The 17,486-nt window shown below is 41.6% G+C and overlaps 1 protein-coding gene across 3 annotated transcripts in view; it reads left to right on the forward strand.

The window, feature by feature from the left end:
- Positions 1 to 17,486, forward strand: part of FIG4 (FIG4 phosphoinositide 5-phosphatase) — a 247,427-nt gene that overhangs the window by 142,790 nt on the left and 87,151 nt on the right. For all 3 annotated transcript variants that reach the window (XM_075202905.1, XM_075202904.1, XM_075202903.1), the window contains exon 21: positions 16,849 to 17,044. In XM_075202905.1, coding sequence (XP_075059006.1) covers positions 16,849 to 17,044 — 196 coding nt within the window. The remainder of the gene's footprint in view (positions 1 to 16,848; positions 17,045 to 17,486) is intronic.

Consider the following 17,486-nt stretch of genomic DNA (forward strand, 5'->3'; position numbering starts at 1 on the left):
GGAAGGTGCAGCATAGAGATAGTAGGATGCCTACTCTGCCAACTTGTCTGTCTCTGTTGATAGTGGGGATTGCGCATGGCCCTGGGTTGGGTGAGATGTTGCCAGTAACCATGAGATGGAGCAGGGGGCGAGAAAGTGGACATGGGAGGGTGATTTGTGTTTGAGGTTTGTTTCTGTATGTGTATGTTGGTGAGTTAGGTGGGTGTAGGATGCAGGACAGTTCATTGACTTAGACAAGTGAGGAGGGAGAAATAGGATGCTGAAAAGAGAACAGGAGAGACAAGTGTGGTTGAAGTGGGTAAGATAAATATAGAATGCAAATTTAGTTGGTGCATGGTGGAATAATGCGATAGAGGTGGATGAATGTAGATTAGTTGAAGTAGGTATTTATAGAGTGGGGAGGAAGCAGTTAATCCAAGTAGTGCAGGGATGTCCCCCTTGCTGGGATAATGGTAAAGGAATACTCTCTGCTGCTTGGACACTGACTATTGGATTTACTTGGTCCAGCAGCTGAACAGAGTTGGCAACAGCAATAACAGTTGAGCTGGATAGAGATAGTAGTCTGGTAGATCCTTAAACAACCATGTTTTTGGTGTGATGATGCTCAGGACAATTGTCATTTGCTACTGTTTTCCCACAGATTTTAGATGTTTTATATTTGTGAGGATGGTGGGTGGTCAGGCATTGAGCTGATCTAATGTTCAGTTATCTGTAGCTACTGCCCGCATGTCATACCACAGAGATGCCATACTTGCTCTGGTTACCAGAAATTTGCAATAAATAAAGATGCGCACACATAATATGTGTCTAAACATATAATACAAATATGCAAACTTCTCTTGAAGGCACGCCTCTGATCGCATGAGTAAGCTCCAACCAAATGCTGGAAAACCATACCTGTTAATTTTTCAGTTTTGCTTTGACCCACTGTTACTACTGCTGCTCCTCTTTTTAATGGCAGAGACATGCAGGTATTGGTATCGGTGAACCAGGTGTTTGCACAATGCTCAGGGCATTTTGGGTGCGATCTCTTAACATGTACTCTTTCTATGTTGACCTTTCTAGCTCTGTTTTGTGATTTTTAGATTTAGAATTAATGTTCAGGTGTTAAGAAATCTAAATTAACACTGATCCAGAACACCCATTTGGTTAATATTTATTGTAATGCTAATTGTGTGGCCATGTGCCCTGTTCTCCCAAAGATTTAAATCATCCATTCCTTTATGAAGAGCTTATTTCAACATGCTGTGTGATCTGTTAGAAAACAAAGCCAGTTACTAAATGCCATGCTTTTGAAGGACGCTGTCTTTAGGAGACACAGCAGCTGATTCACTCATAACATGGCAGATGTGTAGGTGCTGTTTGTATAAATTCAAAGAAAGAAGATAAATTACACAAAAACACAATCGGGCATGTGTAGTACCAGCTGTTCCTGGAAGATGATGTTGAATCAATTAGTTTGAAGTTCATTGTTTGCAGCTGCAGTGGACTGACTAAGGTTATGCCAATAATTCAGATGAGATTACTATGTAATGAGCTACTCATTTACCAATTTTTTTTTACTCTGATTTAGTTTGTTTAGTTTATGTTCAGTTGTATCCAACCACACGGCTCATTCAAGAGAGCGATAAGTTGGAATCTGCTAATGCCGTGTTCCACATAGTGTATTGTAAGCTTGCAAGCAGGGCCCTCTTACCTCTTTGTCTGTTGGTATTACACAGTATTGTTTTATTACTATGTCTGTTCCCAATTGTACAGCACTATGGAATTTGTTGGCGCTATATAAATAAATGTTGATGAGTGACATGAGCAAACCGCTCTGAAAATAACACTAGCAGCAGTATAAACTACAGGTCACTCTGAAATTTTGTTCTGACCTGCTGTTTCGACTGCTACTTATGTAAACCGTAGAGCCATGTAGGAATTGGAATCAATGATTCCGATGGCTGCACGACTCTCAGAACAGTTTGCTTATGTCAAGTTCAGACTGGAAAGTTGCATGAGGATTTCTGAATGAGCCCTAAAAGATACAGAGGTAGGCTAGTAAAATGTGACCAGAGGATAATTTATCATAGCTTGATTGCGAACATATTGCTTAGATTCACCTGTAGAGCAGCAAAGTGTCCTTAGAAATTATTGCAAGTCACTGGATGGACCTTGGTGCACTACAATTCGTATAGTGACAGTTATTGAATTTTGACGTTTGTTGAATTTGGTTATAGTGTAACATTCTTGCATTTTTACGTCTGCACTTCAGTAAATCTAAAGCTATAAAACCCAATATTTAATAATATATAACAAGTGCATTCATTACAAGAGATTTAAGTAATTGTTCAGTAAACAGGAGACTGCATCTGCTACCCATTCCTGTCACAATATATACAAAGAAAATGAGGAATGGGGCTAGAAAAATACAAATGGGGGGGGGGGGCTTGATAGCCATACTGGCCAGACGGAGATTTTATGAACTCTCCACTACAAGCATAAATGTCTCCTGCCATTGGCACTTTCTAGGCCATCAGATAACTACTGGTTGCTGTCATCATTAGTGTACTCTTTCCCCACGTATTTGGGAGCTCCATTTCTTTTTTTGACAGCTTTATATCACTGGAGCTGTGCTGAGGCCTAACTGAAGGAGGAACTTGAGACTGGCATGCCTCACGATTTGGTCACCTGCAGTGTCCCTTGGCTACCTGCCTACCCTCGGAACCCAAGCATACTGCCTCTGACCCCCTTCACCATCTGGCTGCCAGATTACTCGGCCAGCGGCTGCTGCTGAGTGCAGTCGGGCCTGCGAGACAGCCCCCGAACTGGCTGTGGCTCTCGAGAGTACCCTCCTGGTCTCCTACCTGCCTCCTGTACAGCATCTCCAGCCGCCCGATCGGGGCTAGTGTTGTGTGGCTTTCCTGGCACTGCCGAACTGGAAGTCTGCTGGCAGCCATCAATCCCGCACTTCTGGTCCCAGCCGTCTCATCACCACACCACAGCAGGGTGTTTTGCGCTCATGGGGCTCTCTGGGCTTTGATTGTTGCATCAGGGGCATCTACCAATGCTGGCCCCCTGCACCTGAGACGACCTCTGGATCTCCTGCCAGTTATTTTGCAGACTTGTTGACCTAGATCTTTTGCCTAGGTTTCATCTTCTGGGCCCCCTACTACCAGGTCAGTGCTTGGGGACATACCACCTTTACAACCCCAAATGCCTCTCAAGCAGTGTCTTGTGACAGTTTATTCTATTTGGTATTACATTACTTTCTCCCAGTGCAGTTACCAACTTGGCCAGAAACCTCCACCCTATAGATTTCTGCTCCTAGCGTGCTGGCTGCATGATGGATATGTGATTTACCCTATATGGTTAGCACATCAACTGCCCACGGATACACACCATATAACTGCTGTTCTTATTTACAGTACATAGACATATTTTCTATAAAAACCATTGTGACCTTGTGGCTGTCTTTGTGATTGCATTGTCCGACTATCAAGAAGTTCAAACTTTTAACACTTGTTTAACTCTTGAGACCTCCATCCCAAGCACTGATCTCAGCTTGTTGGTCTCTATATATGTACTTAACATGTGATCTGCACACAGCCCGGTCTTGAGTAGACCCCTTCTCACACGAGCCAAATCCTCTGTGTGCACCATCCCATCTCCCCTCCTGTCCATTCTCACCGTCTCCTATCTTTTTCATTTGTTCAAGCTGATTGATAGTTTAGTCAATTTTACTATGTCCAACAAATCAGAGAAACACACTTCAGGGGCCTGGCCAATTTCTTTGGATCAAAGTTTATGGCGCCTCCTCCTCAAGCGGACCGCTAAGAGGTGTCGGGCTCCTTACTATCCTCAGAGGTGAAGCTGGACCCTCAGATACAAGCAGTAATGACTAATCTCCTCGAGGGTGTCAAAGAGGTCTTCCAACAAGAATTTTCCAGAGCAGTTAATGACTTGATAATTCTGAACTGAACTCGCTCAGTAATAGAACGGACGCCCTGGAATCTAAAACAGACAACCTATGCCGTTCTCAGACTGTGTTTGACAAAGAATTCTCTTGCCTTCATGACAGTCTCTGAAAGAGATACAATAGTACTCTGCTCTTATAGCAACAATATTCGCATCAGAAATGTAGTCGAAAACGTCTCACTGGTGAAACTCCAAGCTTTTGTCAAAGACTTTTTCCTCCACACCCTTCCGGACCTCTCCGATGTGGACTGCCTTATGCATTGGGCTCACTGGGCCCTAAGAGCCAAGCACACTTCTGGACAACCACTTTGAGATATTATCATCCGCTTGCATTACTTTCACACTAGCGACCGCATCCTGATGGCAACTAGAGATCACTCTGTTATCTCCTTCCAGAAAATGTACATTCAGTGGTTTCAGGCTTGGCACTCTCAACAATCCAGAAGTGACGGAACTTATGTGTTTTTAAGATACTCCACCAGCACAACATCCGCTGTGCCTGAGGCTTCCCATTTCAGCCTGAGGTTTTTGCGGCCAACACCTCTCATTTTGTTAAAACTCTAGACCAGGGCTTGGCAACCTTTTCTATCAGTGTGCCAGAAAAAATATTTTCAAGCCCAGGAGTGCCAGTTGTGTGTTTGTGTTTGTGTTTGTGTGTGTGTGTGTGTGTGTGTGTGTGTGTGTGTGTGTGTGTGTATTTTTTCTTATTTTATCATGTTAGTATCATGGTAATGTTAATAGTAAAGAGACCAACAAATAAACATTCATGTTATGCAGCATAGATGTGCCCCCAGTTTATGTTCTGCCTCAAGTTTATATTATGCCTCATACTTCCTCTCTGGAGACTCAGCACGCACATCATTTGTTCCACAAGGGAACCATCAAGCTGCTTCATTAAAACAGCCGAAGATTATCAAAATGGAACTGTTGCATTTCGGCTATCTTTGGCTGTTTTGGTAAGGCAGCTGCATAGCTCCGGAGTGCCAGAAAGAAGTGGTCCAAGTGCCACGTCTGGAACGCGTGCCGGGGGTTGCCTACCCCTGCTCTAGACCAAGGTCAGGACCTGCTTGCCAAACTGGACATCCTCCCCGCTATATCTGCTTTGCAGTCTGTCCCCAAAGGCTCAATGTTTAGCACCCCCACAGCCTGAGTGGTCTCGTACCTCTCGCTGCCGGACCCTGTACCTTTATATTGCTGTTTGTTATTGTTGATTTTTGGTGTCTGTTCTTCATCTGTTTTTCTTTCATAGGTTGACTTCTTCGAGTAATTGGTGGACTTTTAGTCACTGACTACAATTTCATATCTTTTGTCTTCTCACACTTTTCATGAGTTTGTTATTAATGTTATTACTTTTTTCTATAGAAATTCTAGTGGGACCTCCGGTCCTGGCGGTCTCCCTTCTCAGGCTCAGAACCACCCCCACGCTAAATTCCTGGTCTCCACATTGAACCCACTCTTTCCTTCCCTCATTCTTCCCAACCAGGTGGGCTTTATCCCAGGGCATCAAGCCCCTGACAATACTAAGAGGATTTTTGACCTGATACAAACAATTCATAGCAATTAACTTCTCTCCCAACTTATGGCACTCGACGCTGAAAAGGCATTCGTCCTCATATTCTGGTTTTCGTGGATGGGGTTGTTCGGGAGGGTGGGGTTCTCTGGCAAGTTTCTGAATGGCATGTCAACCCTATATCGCTCCCTGTTGGCTACTATCTCAGCGAATGATCTGCCCTCGACTCCCTTTTCTATCTCGAATGGCATGTGTCAGGATTGCTCCCTCCCCACACTTATATTTACACTTGTGATTAAGCCTTTGGCTGCCAGGATCCTGGCCAGTCAGGAGATAGTTGGTATTCCAGTGGGCCATTCTGTTCAAAAAATTGCACTCTATGCTGTTAGACAGTCGCGGCGGCCGCGGGCACCGCAGCGACACACATTACCTCTCTCCGACGTCCCGCCCGTCGCCATGACGACCGGGACGTCACTTCCGGTATTTCGGGCCGACCAGGGCAACGGCCGGACGCCGAAAATAGGCTGTAGGCGCTCCGGCAGGCTGAGTAGCCGGGCGCTTGTGTGACAGGCCAGCCTGTGGGCTGATTAATCTACAGGGGCTGTGCTTGATTCAGAGCTAGGCTCTAATTGGTGGTCTTCAGTACTTAAGGCAGTGAGGTCTGCAGCCTCACTGCCGGTTATAGTTCCTGTGTCCAGTCAGCTTAACCTGCTCCCTGCCTTGTTCCTGTTTTTTGGACTCGCTGCTGATTTCCCGTGTATGACCCTTGGCTTGGATTTGGACTTTGCTTGTGCTTCTTGTGACCCCTGACCTCTGGCTTGAATACCGATCTCCCTGTCTGCTCGTGACCCCTGACCTCTGCTTGGACCCCACTACGCTTGCCTGGGTTCTCCCCAGCCGGTACACACTTCACGACCCTCTGTCAGTCTGCGGCCCAGTCTGTCCCCACCATCAGGGGCTCCAGTGAACACCTGACTGACTGAGTAGACTCCGGGTTGTGTTGTGCCGGCTGGAGGGGTTCCTAACATATACAGACGATGTTTTAATGTCTATTGCCCATCCGACTGTCTATTTGGCCACCTCCTGGCCGAGCTGGATCTTTATGGTCACTTTTCAGGCTACAAAGTCAACTCGGACAAGATTGAGGTTCTAGGTTTCTATGTTTGTGTGCCGCACAAGTCACTACTTGAGCGTTATTTCTCATTGCACTGGCCCCTCCAAAATATCAAATATCTCGGAGGCTTTATTACTAAATGTTACCATCATCTTTTTTCAAGCAAATTTTCCTTGTATTCTTGTATTCTTGCTCAAATAAAATTAGACCTTGCCATGTGGTCACACTTGTATATTTCCTGGATCGGGCGCATTAGCACAGTCAAGATGAATATCCTCCCCAGACTACTTTATCTCTTCCAAACCTTACCCATCTATGTCTCCCCCTATGTCTTTAAGTTTCTTCAGTTTCACGTTACTAAATTGTTTTGGTCTGAAAAACATCTCCAGGACCGTCTCCAGGTTCTTCAGAAGTCCATGAGGGGAGGGAGGCTGAGTGTGCCTGATTTCCAACGCTTTTACATCTCTGCCCAGTGCGCTCAGTGTGTTCAATGGTGTAGTTGTGATAGCCACAATACGAGTCCAGACTCTAGGGGTGAGTTTCTGAGACTGCTTTCGCCGTCTTCTCTCCAATGGTTCCCAAGGGGCTTGTTACCCAAAACTCTCCCTGCTTCACCTGGTCAGTTCACATTCTCTGTCAATTTGGGACTCCTCTTCTCAAAAATGCATTGTCACCCCACCCCGATGATACCGTTAACTCCCCTGATTTTTCTCCAGAGTTACTCCCAATGTGTATAAGCCAAGGCTCTCACAGGGTGTCCGATATCTCAAACCATCAATTTTACCATGACATTCCCTCAATTTCCTGATATTTAACTCGCCTTTACATTTCATCAAAATATTTCTATCTATACTTAGAGCTACGTCACTATCATAACACAGTCAAATCATGCCTCTCCTCCTGCTCTTACTTTTGAATCTCTCTGTCTATGACATACCTCTACAAAAGGTCTCCTTTTTACACTATACTACGAACTTACTCTATCCATTTCAGGCCTCAGGGACCCCCACGAACTTGCTTGGGATTGAAACCTTGATTAAACTTTAATAGATGAAGAATGGTCTGAGATTCACGAACACGCTGCCTCCAGTTCAATCTGCGTCAAAATAAAGGAGAGTGATGTTTCGATGGTACTATGTGCGTGTGTGGTAGGATTTAACGGCACTTTAAATGGTGACATAGTTTATAACTACAAAACAATACTGATTACCATTACACCGACAAGCTGAATATATGTACTTACCATATACCAGACATGCACTGGATCCAACATCTTCAATCGCCTCCAAATGTAAAATGCAGCTGGAATAGATATGTACAATGTACAGCCATTGCTGCTTTTAAAGCAGCAATGGCTGGCCCCACCGCCTTGGCCAGCCATTGCCGTTTTTACAGTGTCCATTCCAAGTGACATCATTTATCAGTCGCATTTTACATTTGGAGGCCATTGAAGCTGTCGGATCCAGTGCTTGTCTGATATATGGTAAGTACATATTTTAAGCTTGTCGGTGTAATAGTAATCTGTATTACTATCTGTATTACTATATATTCCTCCATAATTGGTGAACTTGGCCAAAGACACGTTTCTGGCCTGTTTTTAACCAAGTCATTCAATCGATTCTTCAGAGTAATTGGGGGCCCACATGGTGACCCATCATCAGAACAAGTTAGCTCGACATATCATCCCTGCTGCAGCGGATTTGTGGCAGCAAGCTCCCCTGTCCCTCCAGGCCGTATTTAAGAGTCTGGCATACACAGTGTATGAAAAACATGACCAGCGTCATTCGCAATTCATCAAGATCTTACTCCAAGGTTTGGGACCCGTGGGTCTCTTTATTTTCTTAACAACCCACTGGAAACTTCTTCAATGTACATATATACAGTATATTGATATATGTATGTATGCACTGTTAAATCATTGTATATGATGTTACAATGAGAACTGTAATTAACACTGAATGGTGCTAGTGATTAATACGTAAACCATTAATTTGTGATGAATTGATCATTGGTGTCTTTGTTTAGAGTGTAGGTAGCATTCAATAATTTACAGGAAAAATACACTAGGCTAAATAATGAAGAATGGCAAGTGATTAACTGGTTCTACCACTCAGATACAGCACTGTGTAATAAAAAATAACAATTAAAATGAATAATAAAAAAAAAACCGCATGTCCCCATTTCAGACCTTCATCAAGCCCCAGCACAAGACAACCTTATTTGGTTTCAACTATAACAGGGTGACCACAATCATGGGGCCCCCTTAATACAGTGGTAGCCTAGAGTAAGTAAGAAGATTGAGAATCGAAAGTGAAATAATTCAGAAAGACCCACTTGTTCGCAATGTGAGACAGGTGTGAATTTAATATAACCATCAGTAGTTTGGACTCCCATTCACCACTAGCCCATTACAAGTGATTTCCTATGCTGGCTGCTTTTGATTGGCTGACAGTGCAGATTAGACCTGGAGAATTCATAATTTGATCATTTTGCAGTGGTCTTTCATAGTGGGTGGGTGTATTTTTATGGGGAGTTTATGCCTTTCAAAAACAAAGGTTTTATTTTTTTTCTCTTCCCGTTCATTTGTTTTCTTTTTCTTTTTTTTCCCCAATAGGTTTCATTTTTCAGCATTAATAGATGCAAATTGTAAGGAGTACAGCAATTACTGTTAATTATATGCATGCGTGTAGTGGTATTGCTTTAATCAAGACTCATGTCATTTAACATGTAAATAATACCTGTGATGTCACATGATGCATTTTATGTCCACATGCAAAATATGATTTACTTTTGTGAGAAGATACTTAAATGACAATTAAGAGTTGAATGTGGAGTATTTCCTAAAGGGCACTTCCTGGTTTGCTGAGCTTTTTATCCTCTGCAGAAGGTCTTGTGTTTTACATATCCTCGGTGATGCATCTTCTAATGATCAGGGGTGCTTCTTGGACAATGTTACTCTGTTGTAGGACTGCAAGTTAAGTTAATGTAAACCAAGCCTCAACCTGTACTTTCAATGGATAGCCTTTGGCACCTTCCAGGCACTCTTGATATAACAAAGTGCATTAATACTCATGCAATATAAATATTCATTTGTAATAAAGTGTCATAACTGAAGCTAAACCGAGGAGTATTTTCATAGAAACGGGAAAAGTTCACATTAATAAAGGGGATGATTCTAAAGTGGTAGTAGACAGGACTTTGACATGTATTTGATATACTTTCCAACTTGTGCTTAAACAACTGTACGCGCAAAAAGATTTTAACATAGGCAGTTCCAAAATACAGAATGTGGGCGTACTTCTGGATATGCACAAGGCAGGCCGTTGAATAAATTGGTGCGAAATGCTTGGTGAGCCATTTTAAATTGTGGTTTTGTATATGACCTTTTTGGATATTTTTTGGCATGTTAAATCAAATAGAGTTCACAAGAATGCGCTTGGCTTTTAAATTAAATTAAAGTAGACATTTTCATGTGTTTGTGAGTTTGTGTACTGCAGCTTGATGCAGGGTGTCTATGCTTCTTAAACAGCAAGTAAATTCAAGCATGACATCATGACGGTTTCTAAAGTTGTGTGTTTGTGGCTGTCTATGTTTTAATGCAGTGTGTCAGTTTTAGTTTAGCATGGCTTTCTATGAAGGAACGGATCTTGTTACTTCATTTAAGGACATTTGCTATATATCTAGATAAACTGCCAGAGAATATAAGATAGGAAGAAGGGAGGTGGCGTATACTGTATGTTATACAGTGTATCATTCCTTGCCTAAACTTGCCTCCTTTATTGTTTGTATTGATTTATATATATATTGGTTGTCAGAGCTTTTCTGTTGATTTTAGATTATTGTTTAGTTGCTCTGTGTGCTGTCATTTTTCTGGAAAAAAAACCAAACGTTTACAATACAATATTTCATACAGGAACGTTCAGTTTGTACTACTGCTGTGATTTTATATTTCAAGTCTTTCAAAGGCATGAAGAAGTAAAGTATTAATACACCTGTTTTTCATTTTGTTTCTCTTGAAAAGTAGGATTTATTTTCCCTTGACTGTTATATTTAGCTTAGATATTTGCAAGTGGATTGGTTTGGATGAAACAACATGATGAATATTTATTACACTGCGTAGTATTTCTTGAGGCTTGATTTATATATGTATATTTTGTTTTTAGCTGCTAAGGGCATGGTTATTATTCTTTCATGTAATTACAGAGCACTAGATTATTCCATAGAAAATTGACCACACTACCTGGAATTTAAAGGAAGCTGAACAGATTCTGTTTATTTTGTATGAGAGGGTGAAGACTATGTACAGCGTGTTTTGTTTATAAAAGCAAGTTTTGTATATCCTGAATTTTGTTTGTAAGGAACCGATTTATGTGTAAAAAAAATAAAAAACTTTATTGATCATCTCTTACCTCATAAGAAATTGATAATAATTGATATTACTACTGATGTGATTTACTCATACATGCCTACTCTCCCGGGATTCCCTAGAGGCTCCCGGATTTCGGGGCGTTCACCCGGACTCCAGAAGAGTAGGCAAAACTCCCGAAATTTGGCAAAATTAACGGCAGTGAATGGAGGGGGCGGGGCTTAATTGTGTCATTAAATTCCGCACCCTATATTCAATTGCGTGAATTTCAGCTTTTTAGAGTGGGGGTGGGGCTATGGTGATGTGAAATGTCACCACGCCCTCCTTAAAGGTGGGCATGTATGGATTTACTACTTCCTCTCAGAAAGATATGCAACACATGTACTTAAAGAGGTTGTGGAACCACACCCCTTTTCACTCCAATTACTGGGCCCTGTATGTATTGTTAGTGTACTTATCTGCTGTAAGGCTTCTGTAATAATGTGTGAGTGCTGGCTGTCATGTCTACCTCTCCTTCAGCACTCAGACAACAGTCTTCCCGGAGAGATCCCTATGAATGCCAAATATGTCCCTCTCTCCTGCCCCCTTTCGCCCCCCCTCTCTCCCGCCCCCCCTCTCTCCCGCCCCCTTTCGCCCCCCCTCTCTCCTGCCCCCTTTCGCCCCCCTCTCTCCCGCCCCCTTTCGCCCCCCCTCTCTCCCGCCCCCTTTCGCCCCCCCTCTCTCCCGCCCCCTTTCGCCCTCCTCTCTCCCGCCCCCTTTCGCCCCCTCTCTTCCGCCCCCTTTTGCCCCCTCTCTCCCGCCCCCCTCTCTCCCGCCCCCTTTGATCCCCCCTCTCTCCCGCCCCCTTTGATCCCCCCTCTCTCCCTACCCCTTTGATCCCCCCTCTCTCCCTACCCCTTTGATCCCCCCTCTCTCCCTACCTCTTTGATCCCCCCTCTCTCCCTACCCCTTTGATCCCCACTCTCTCCCGCCCCCTTTCACCCCCCCTCTCTCCCGCCCCCTTTCACCCCCCCTCTCTCCCGCCCCCTTTCACCCCCCTCTCTCCCGCCCCCTTTCACCCCCCCTCTCTCCCGCCCCCTTTCACCCCCCCTCTCTCCTGCCCCTTTTGGCCCCCCTCTCTCCCGCCCCCTTTGCCCCCCCCTCGCTCCCCGCCCCCTTTGCCCCCCCCTCGCTCCCGCCCCCCTTTGCCCCCCCTCTCTCCCGCCCCCTTTGCCCCCCCCCATCTCTCCCGCCCCCTTCCCCCCCCCCCATCTCTCCCGCCCCCTTTCTCCCCACCCTCTCTTTCGAATTCAGATTTATTTGAAGATGAAATTTATATTCAGGTAGTCAACCTAGACTGCCCTACATACCATACAAAGTAGAATTACATTACAACGTGCTTGAGTTCAAGCTTTATAATTGTATTACATTTTCACATTCACTGTGCAGTCATTTCGGTTAACCAGACTGTTTTAATCTGAAAAGATTCAGTTACTTGGAAATAGTCTTTTAGATCAGTAATTGACCTTGGGTAGCATATTGCAAAATGATGGCTACTATGTGTCAAATAATTTAAAAGAAATAAAGGCTACATGATACTGTTGATTTGAGAAATGAGTTAATAGAGGAAGTTTTCCGAAAGTTTAACAATTCAGGACGTGTTCCGCCTGCAGCTAAATGGTTTGCTGAGACATTTAAAATCATTACCAGCATTAGCAGGGCACTGCAAATATATATTTATGCCAGCATTAAGACCAATTCTTACATGTTTTTATGAAGAGAAGCCAAGAGCTTCAGTGTAGAGGGGAAGTGAGGACATTTTACTTTTTTACAAATGTTAATATCTGCATGTAAACCTTAAATGTCTGGGGACACTAGTTATGTCTAATGGGGCTCTTTTTTTTTAAAAACAGTTGTAATGTGTTTGCTACAACTACTATTGCAACAAAATTCATGCAGTTTTATTTAATTTTCTTATACATGTGATTTAAACATTAAAGTGAATTTTTCTTCCATATACTTAACTATATTTAATTGAAAGGGTAAAGGAAAACCCATACTTGCCTACTTTTTAAATCATCTGTCAAAGGTCATGTGACAGATGGTAGGAGGGGGCGTGCCAATGTTGTTACGTCACTATAACTCCGGCCCTACTGTAAAATACAGAAATTCATGATATTGAAGGGCGGGGCTTCATGATGCGACTAAGCCCCGCTATTCAATCACGTGAATTTCGGCATTTTACCTGGTCCGGGAGATTCGCTTACTCTTGAGAGTCTGGGAGGACTCCCTGAAATTCGGTAGCCTCCCGTAAATTCCGGGAGAGTAGGCAACTATGAGGAAATCTTGTATTGTTGGTAGATGATCTGTAAACGATTATTGTCAGGTCCTGAAAATATCCAGGTCATGGTACTACATCTGTCTTTAAAAATTACTGTCCAAATGTTTTTCTGAAACTTATTATGAAACACACCTATATCACAAGATCTGACCACTGTGAGAAGCGCTATATATCCTGGATCGGTATAATTAACATGGTCAGAATGAACATACTGCCAATGATCATATTTTTGGGGAAATTATACTGATTAGACAAATACTATTTAAATGGGACCCGGGAAAATGTTAAATTTGATATCTGCATGGTGAATTCCAGTTACAGTGAAGGAAGAAATACGTTTGGGAATTTTTCTGTCTTCTCCACTACTGACTGTTGCTTGTTAAAGGCATCTGCATATATATCTTTAGCCGCCCTTAACCCTGGCTTGTTTATAGGAACTGCTGTTTTCTTTCCTCCTGACCGTGGCCAGTCTAATTGTCCATTTACTACATTACACCATCTGGTTGCTCACTACCTGCCACTGTGTGTTGTCCACTGCAGGAGGTAAGTGGCAGTCTGATTCTCAGTTCACATTATGAAACCATCAAGGTTTCTCACTACCTCTATTATCGTGTTCTGTCCACTCCATCGGGCTATTGTAAATCAACAACTGCTACTTCCTGAGCTTAAGTCCTGGGTGCAACGGAATACTCTGGAGCATATCTAGTTCCTCGAAAAGCTAAAAGCCAATATGTTGAGAATTGATTCAGATAGTTGACATACACCTTGCCCTTAACAATGTCTTCTGTTTTTATTGAGAGATATGAATTTTATGAAGAAGAGGTGGAAATTGAAAAAGAGTCTTTATGAGTGGAGATAAGCAATAAAATAAATATATATATATATATATATATATATATATATATATATATATATATATATATATATATATATATATATATATATATATATATATATAAATTTTTGGTCCGTAGTCATTTATCTGTGGTGTCACCAGTGTTTGGCTAAATAAATGTTGCGTGAGGATGACTTTTTTATTGGAACTAATCACGATTGTGAAAGACTGATTCTGGATTAATTAAGAAATATACCTGATTGAAAGAAATCTTTCTGGTATGAAGGAACATCTTTAATGTGCGTTTACAGGGGCGTATACTGGGTTATTATATTACACTATTGTTTTTCTTGACTTCTTTTTTAACCATGTATGGATATGTGGAACTTAGAGCTGCTTGAAGGTTATCAAGGTTTTGTGATTTACCCATATTCATTTTTTACACGGGTGTGATAGAGCCCTTTTTGTTGTTACTGCGCTAGGAGGTGCCTTTTTGCTTTTTTTTTATATAGACATACATAGAGATATAATATTTAAAGATAAGCATAGTTTCTGTGTGTATAATATGTAGTGTACCAGCCTAAGCAACATTGTACCTGTTGGAAAAAAAAAATGTTTAGCATGCAATATGTAAAAAAGAGAGTTAATACATTTCTACATTCTCTTATTTCCTCTTGGAAATTAAACTTTCATTTGTCGTTGTTCACCATGACTTGGTAACATAGTTCATGACCTTTTTATATTCCTTCTCATTGCTTTTTCTAGTTTATGCTTTAATGCAAAATTTTAATAATATGCTAATTATCCAAGGGTTTTATAGAGCGGGATGTAATTTACAGCTGTTGCCTTGGTCCAGTTGCTATGTCTTTTTCTTTTGTTTATGATGGGCTTTTCCCACATTTTTTTGTGGTTCAACTACATAAAAGAAAACCAACATAACCACCCATTGGGATTTTTTAAGCCTTCTTTAGGTGATCATCTCATCAACAAACACTACATCTCTTGCAAAACAATTATATCGGCTGTACTAATTAAGGAGCAATGGATTCAAATTTCTAGTGGTGTATATAGCTTCATGTTCTGAATTAAAATGTACTGCAAGTATGGAATCTGGTCTGATCTGTTTTGAATTGATCATGTGCAGTCTGTTTAAAACATTAATTATGTGCTCATTTCATTTGACACATTTTTCATCATACCAGACCCTAATATCTAAATAATATAAGCAGTACAAATGATTTTTCTGCAGGAAGTGAGAGGCGGTGAAAATCCTGTAATAATTACATTTGTAATGGAATATGTCGTTTCTAGTTGGAGCTGTTATGACTTTTATAGGCAATTTCTGTGAAGGTCAAGGAACCTGTGAATAAATGTTAAGCCTCTCATTTCAAATAATCAATTGCTGTATTTTGCTTGTAAAGTGCTAGATAGTCTGTAATTGAATTATTTTGAATATGGTTATTTTTAAGACTGAAAGTATTTGATATACACGTGTGCATTGGCTCACATGTCTTGTGCTTTTCATTATTAACAATTGAGTACCTGATGATGATACATAAGATCCTCTTATGCCTTGCCAGCCCGCACATACATTCATGTAAGTAATTTACAAACGTGCTTTATCTAACCCTCAACTAGCACAAGACAGTGTGGGCTGTTTTCCACTCAAACCTGGAGATCAGGAGCGATGTGTCCCCCTCCAAGAGGCTACCAGCCCAATGAAAAGTGCTGGGGCTCATCCTGAATTCCCTGGTCTATGGGGCAATTAACATTGGAACCACTAGAGTTTCGTTCTGTGTTTCCCGTATAATGGACAGGGATCATTATAACACAGATTTATTTTACCATAAACTGCAACAAAATTATAAAAACATTTTTTCTGTAATTAATCAAATAAAAGACTCTCAAAAGCCTTTATTCTCAACTTTACAAATATAAAATTAAATATTTACTTTTTTCTTAAATTGTCATAGTAGAAATAGAAAATAATATCTTCCATTGTTCCTTGAACTGCTGTAATTTAAAGTGGAAACCTCTGCCCTTTGAAAAATCTCCATAGGAAACAACCTACCCACTCACACAAACAACTATAAGCTGGAGTAACCAGAATGCCACTTGACCGCCAGCCAATTACAAGCAGCGAGCATGGGAAAATGCTTATGATTGGCTGGGCACCAAGGGTGGTACTGGAGGTTCCCAGCATTTGTAATTTTCTGGCGCTTCATCGTAATGTGCGGATGGGTCAATTTTATTGGGGGCTTTTGAAGTTGCATTTTACCTCACATACTTGGACTGTAATCAAGAGTTTTGGCGATTCATGGTAATTAAATTAAAGGTTATCTGAAAAATAAGCCTATCCCTCCTCTGTTAGGGGAAACCAACCAACACTATCGAACACATTTGGATGGGGATAATGAGTCTGCTTTGTTTTCATTGATGTGTGTGTGTGTGTGTATGTATATGTATGTATATGTGTGTGTGTGTATATATATATATATATATATATATATATATATATCTCTATATCTATATATGAACAGGATCAGAATATCTGAATGCCTAATATAACTTCAGTTTCCTCGCCGAATCAAAACAAAATCCATTTTTACATGGGAGGAGATATTATACTTATATTTTTGGGCTGGTAAATAGATGGGTATAGGTATCATAAAGTTATCACATATACAGTTATTGAATAGTTAATGGCACTTGAAATGTTTCAAACGTTTTTTTATTTCTGCAGCAACAAGACAAATCGTGAGGAGACCGTATTGCAACGAAAAACTGCTGCAAGTGCTCCTCCTCCCCCAAGTGAGGAAGCGGTGTCCAGCAGTTCTGATGATGACTCTGGAACAGATAAGGAGGAGGAAGGAGCTGTGTCCCAGCGCTCGACACCTGTCAAAATTACAGATGTGGGTGACAATGCCAAAACGGCAGAGGTGAGCTTGTATTTTAGAAATTAATATCCTACTTATAATAATGCAAACACTTACTTAATACAATTCATATTACTCTGTAATATAACTCTATATTTCTGTGCAAAATAATGTTGAAAAACGTGATGTTAACATACGCCTGTAAATATTATCTGTATAAATGGTAAGTTCTGATGCCATAGGGGTTAATTCAATTCTCACAATGTTTTTTGGCACACATTTTCAGGTACTACGGTACCGGTACCCAACGTAGCAGATTTTCCTGTGCACCTCAGCGCGGTGCGATGCAAAATCCGTGATGTTACATCACCGCAGAGTGCTCTTGCAACCGTTCTGGGGGGCATTCATTAATTTTAAATAAATTACTTTATAAGAAATAATGTCATTCATTTAAATGAATGAATCAGCAGCATCTGTGGTCTGAGCGGAGGTAACTGTCAGTCAC

The sequence above is a fragment of the Mixophyes fleayi genome, chromosome 3, assembly GCF_038048845.1.
Source record: "Mixophyes fleayi isolate aMixFle1 chromosome 3, aMixFle1.hap1, whole genome shotgun sequence".
Classification (NCBI taxonomy): domain Eukaryota; kingdom Metazoa; phylum Chordata; class Amphibia; order Anura; family Limnodynastidae; genus Mixophyes; species Mixophyes fleayi.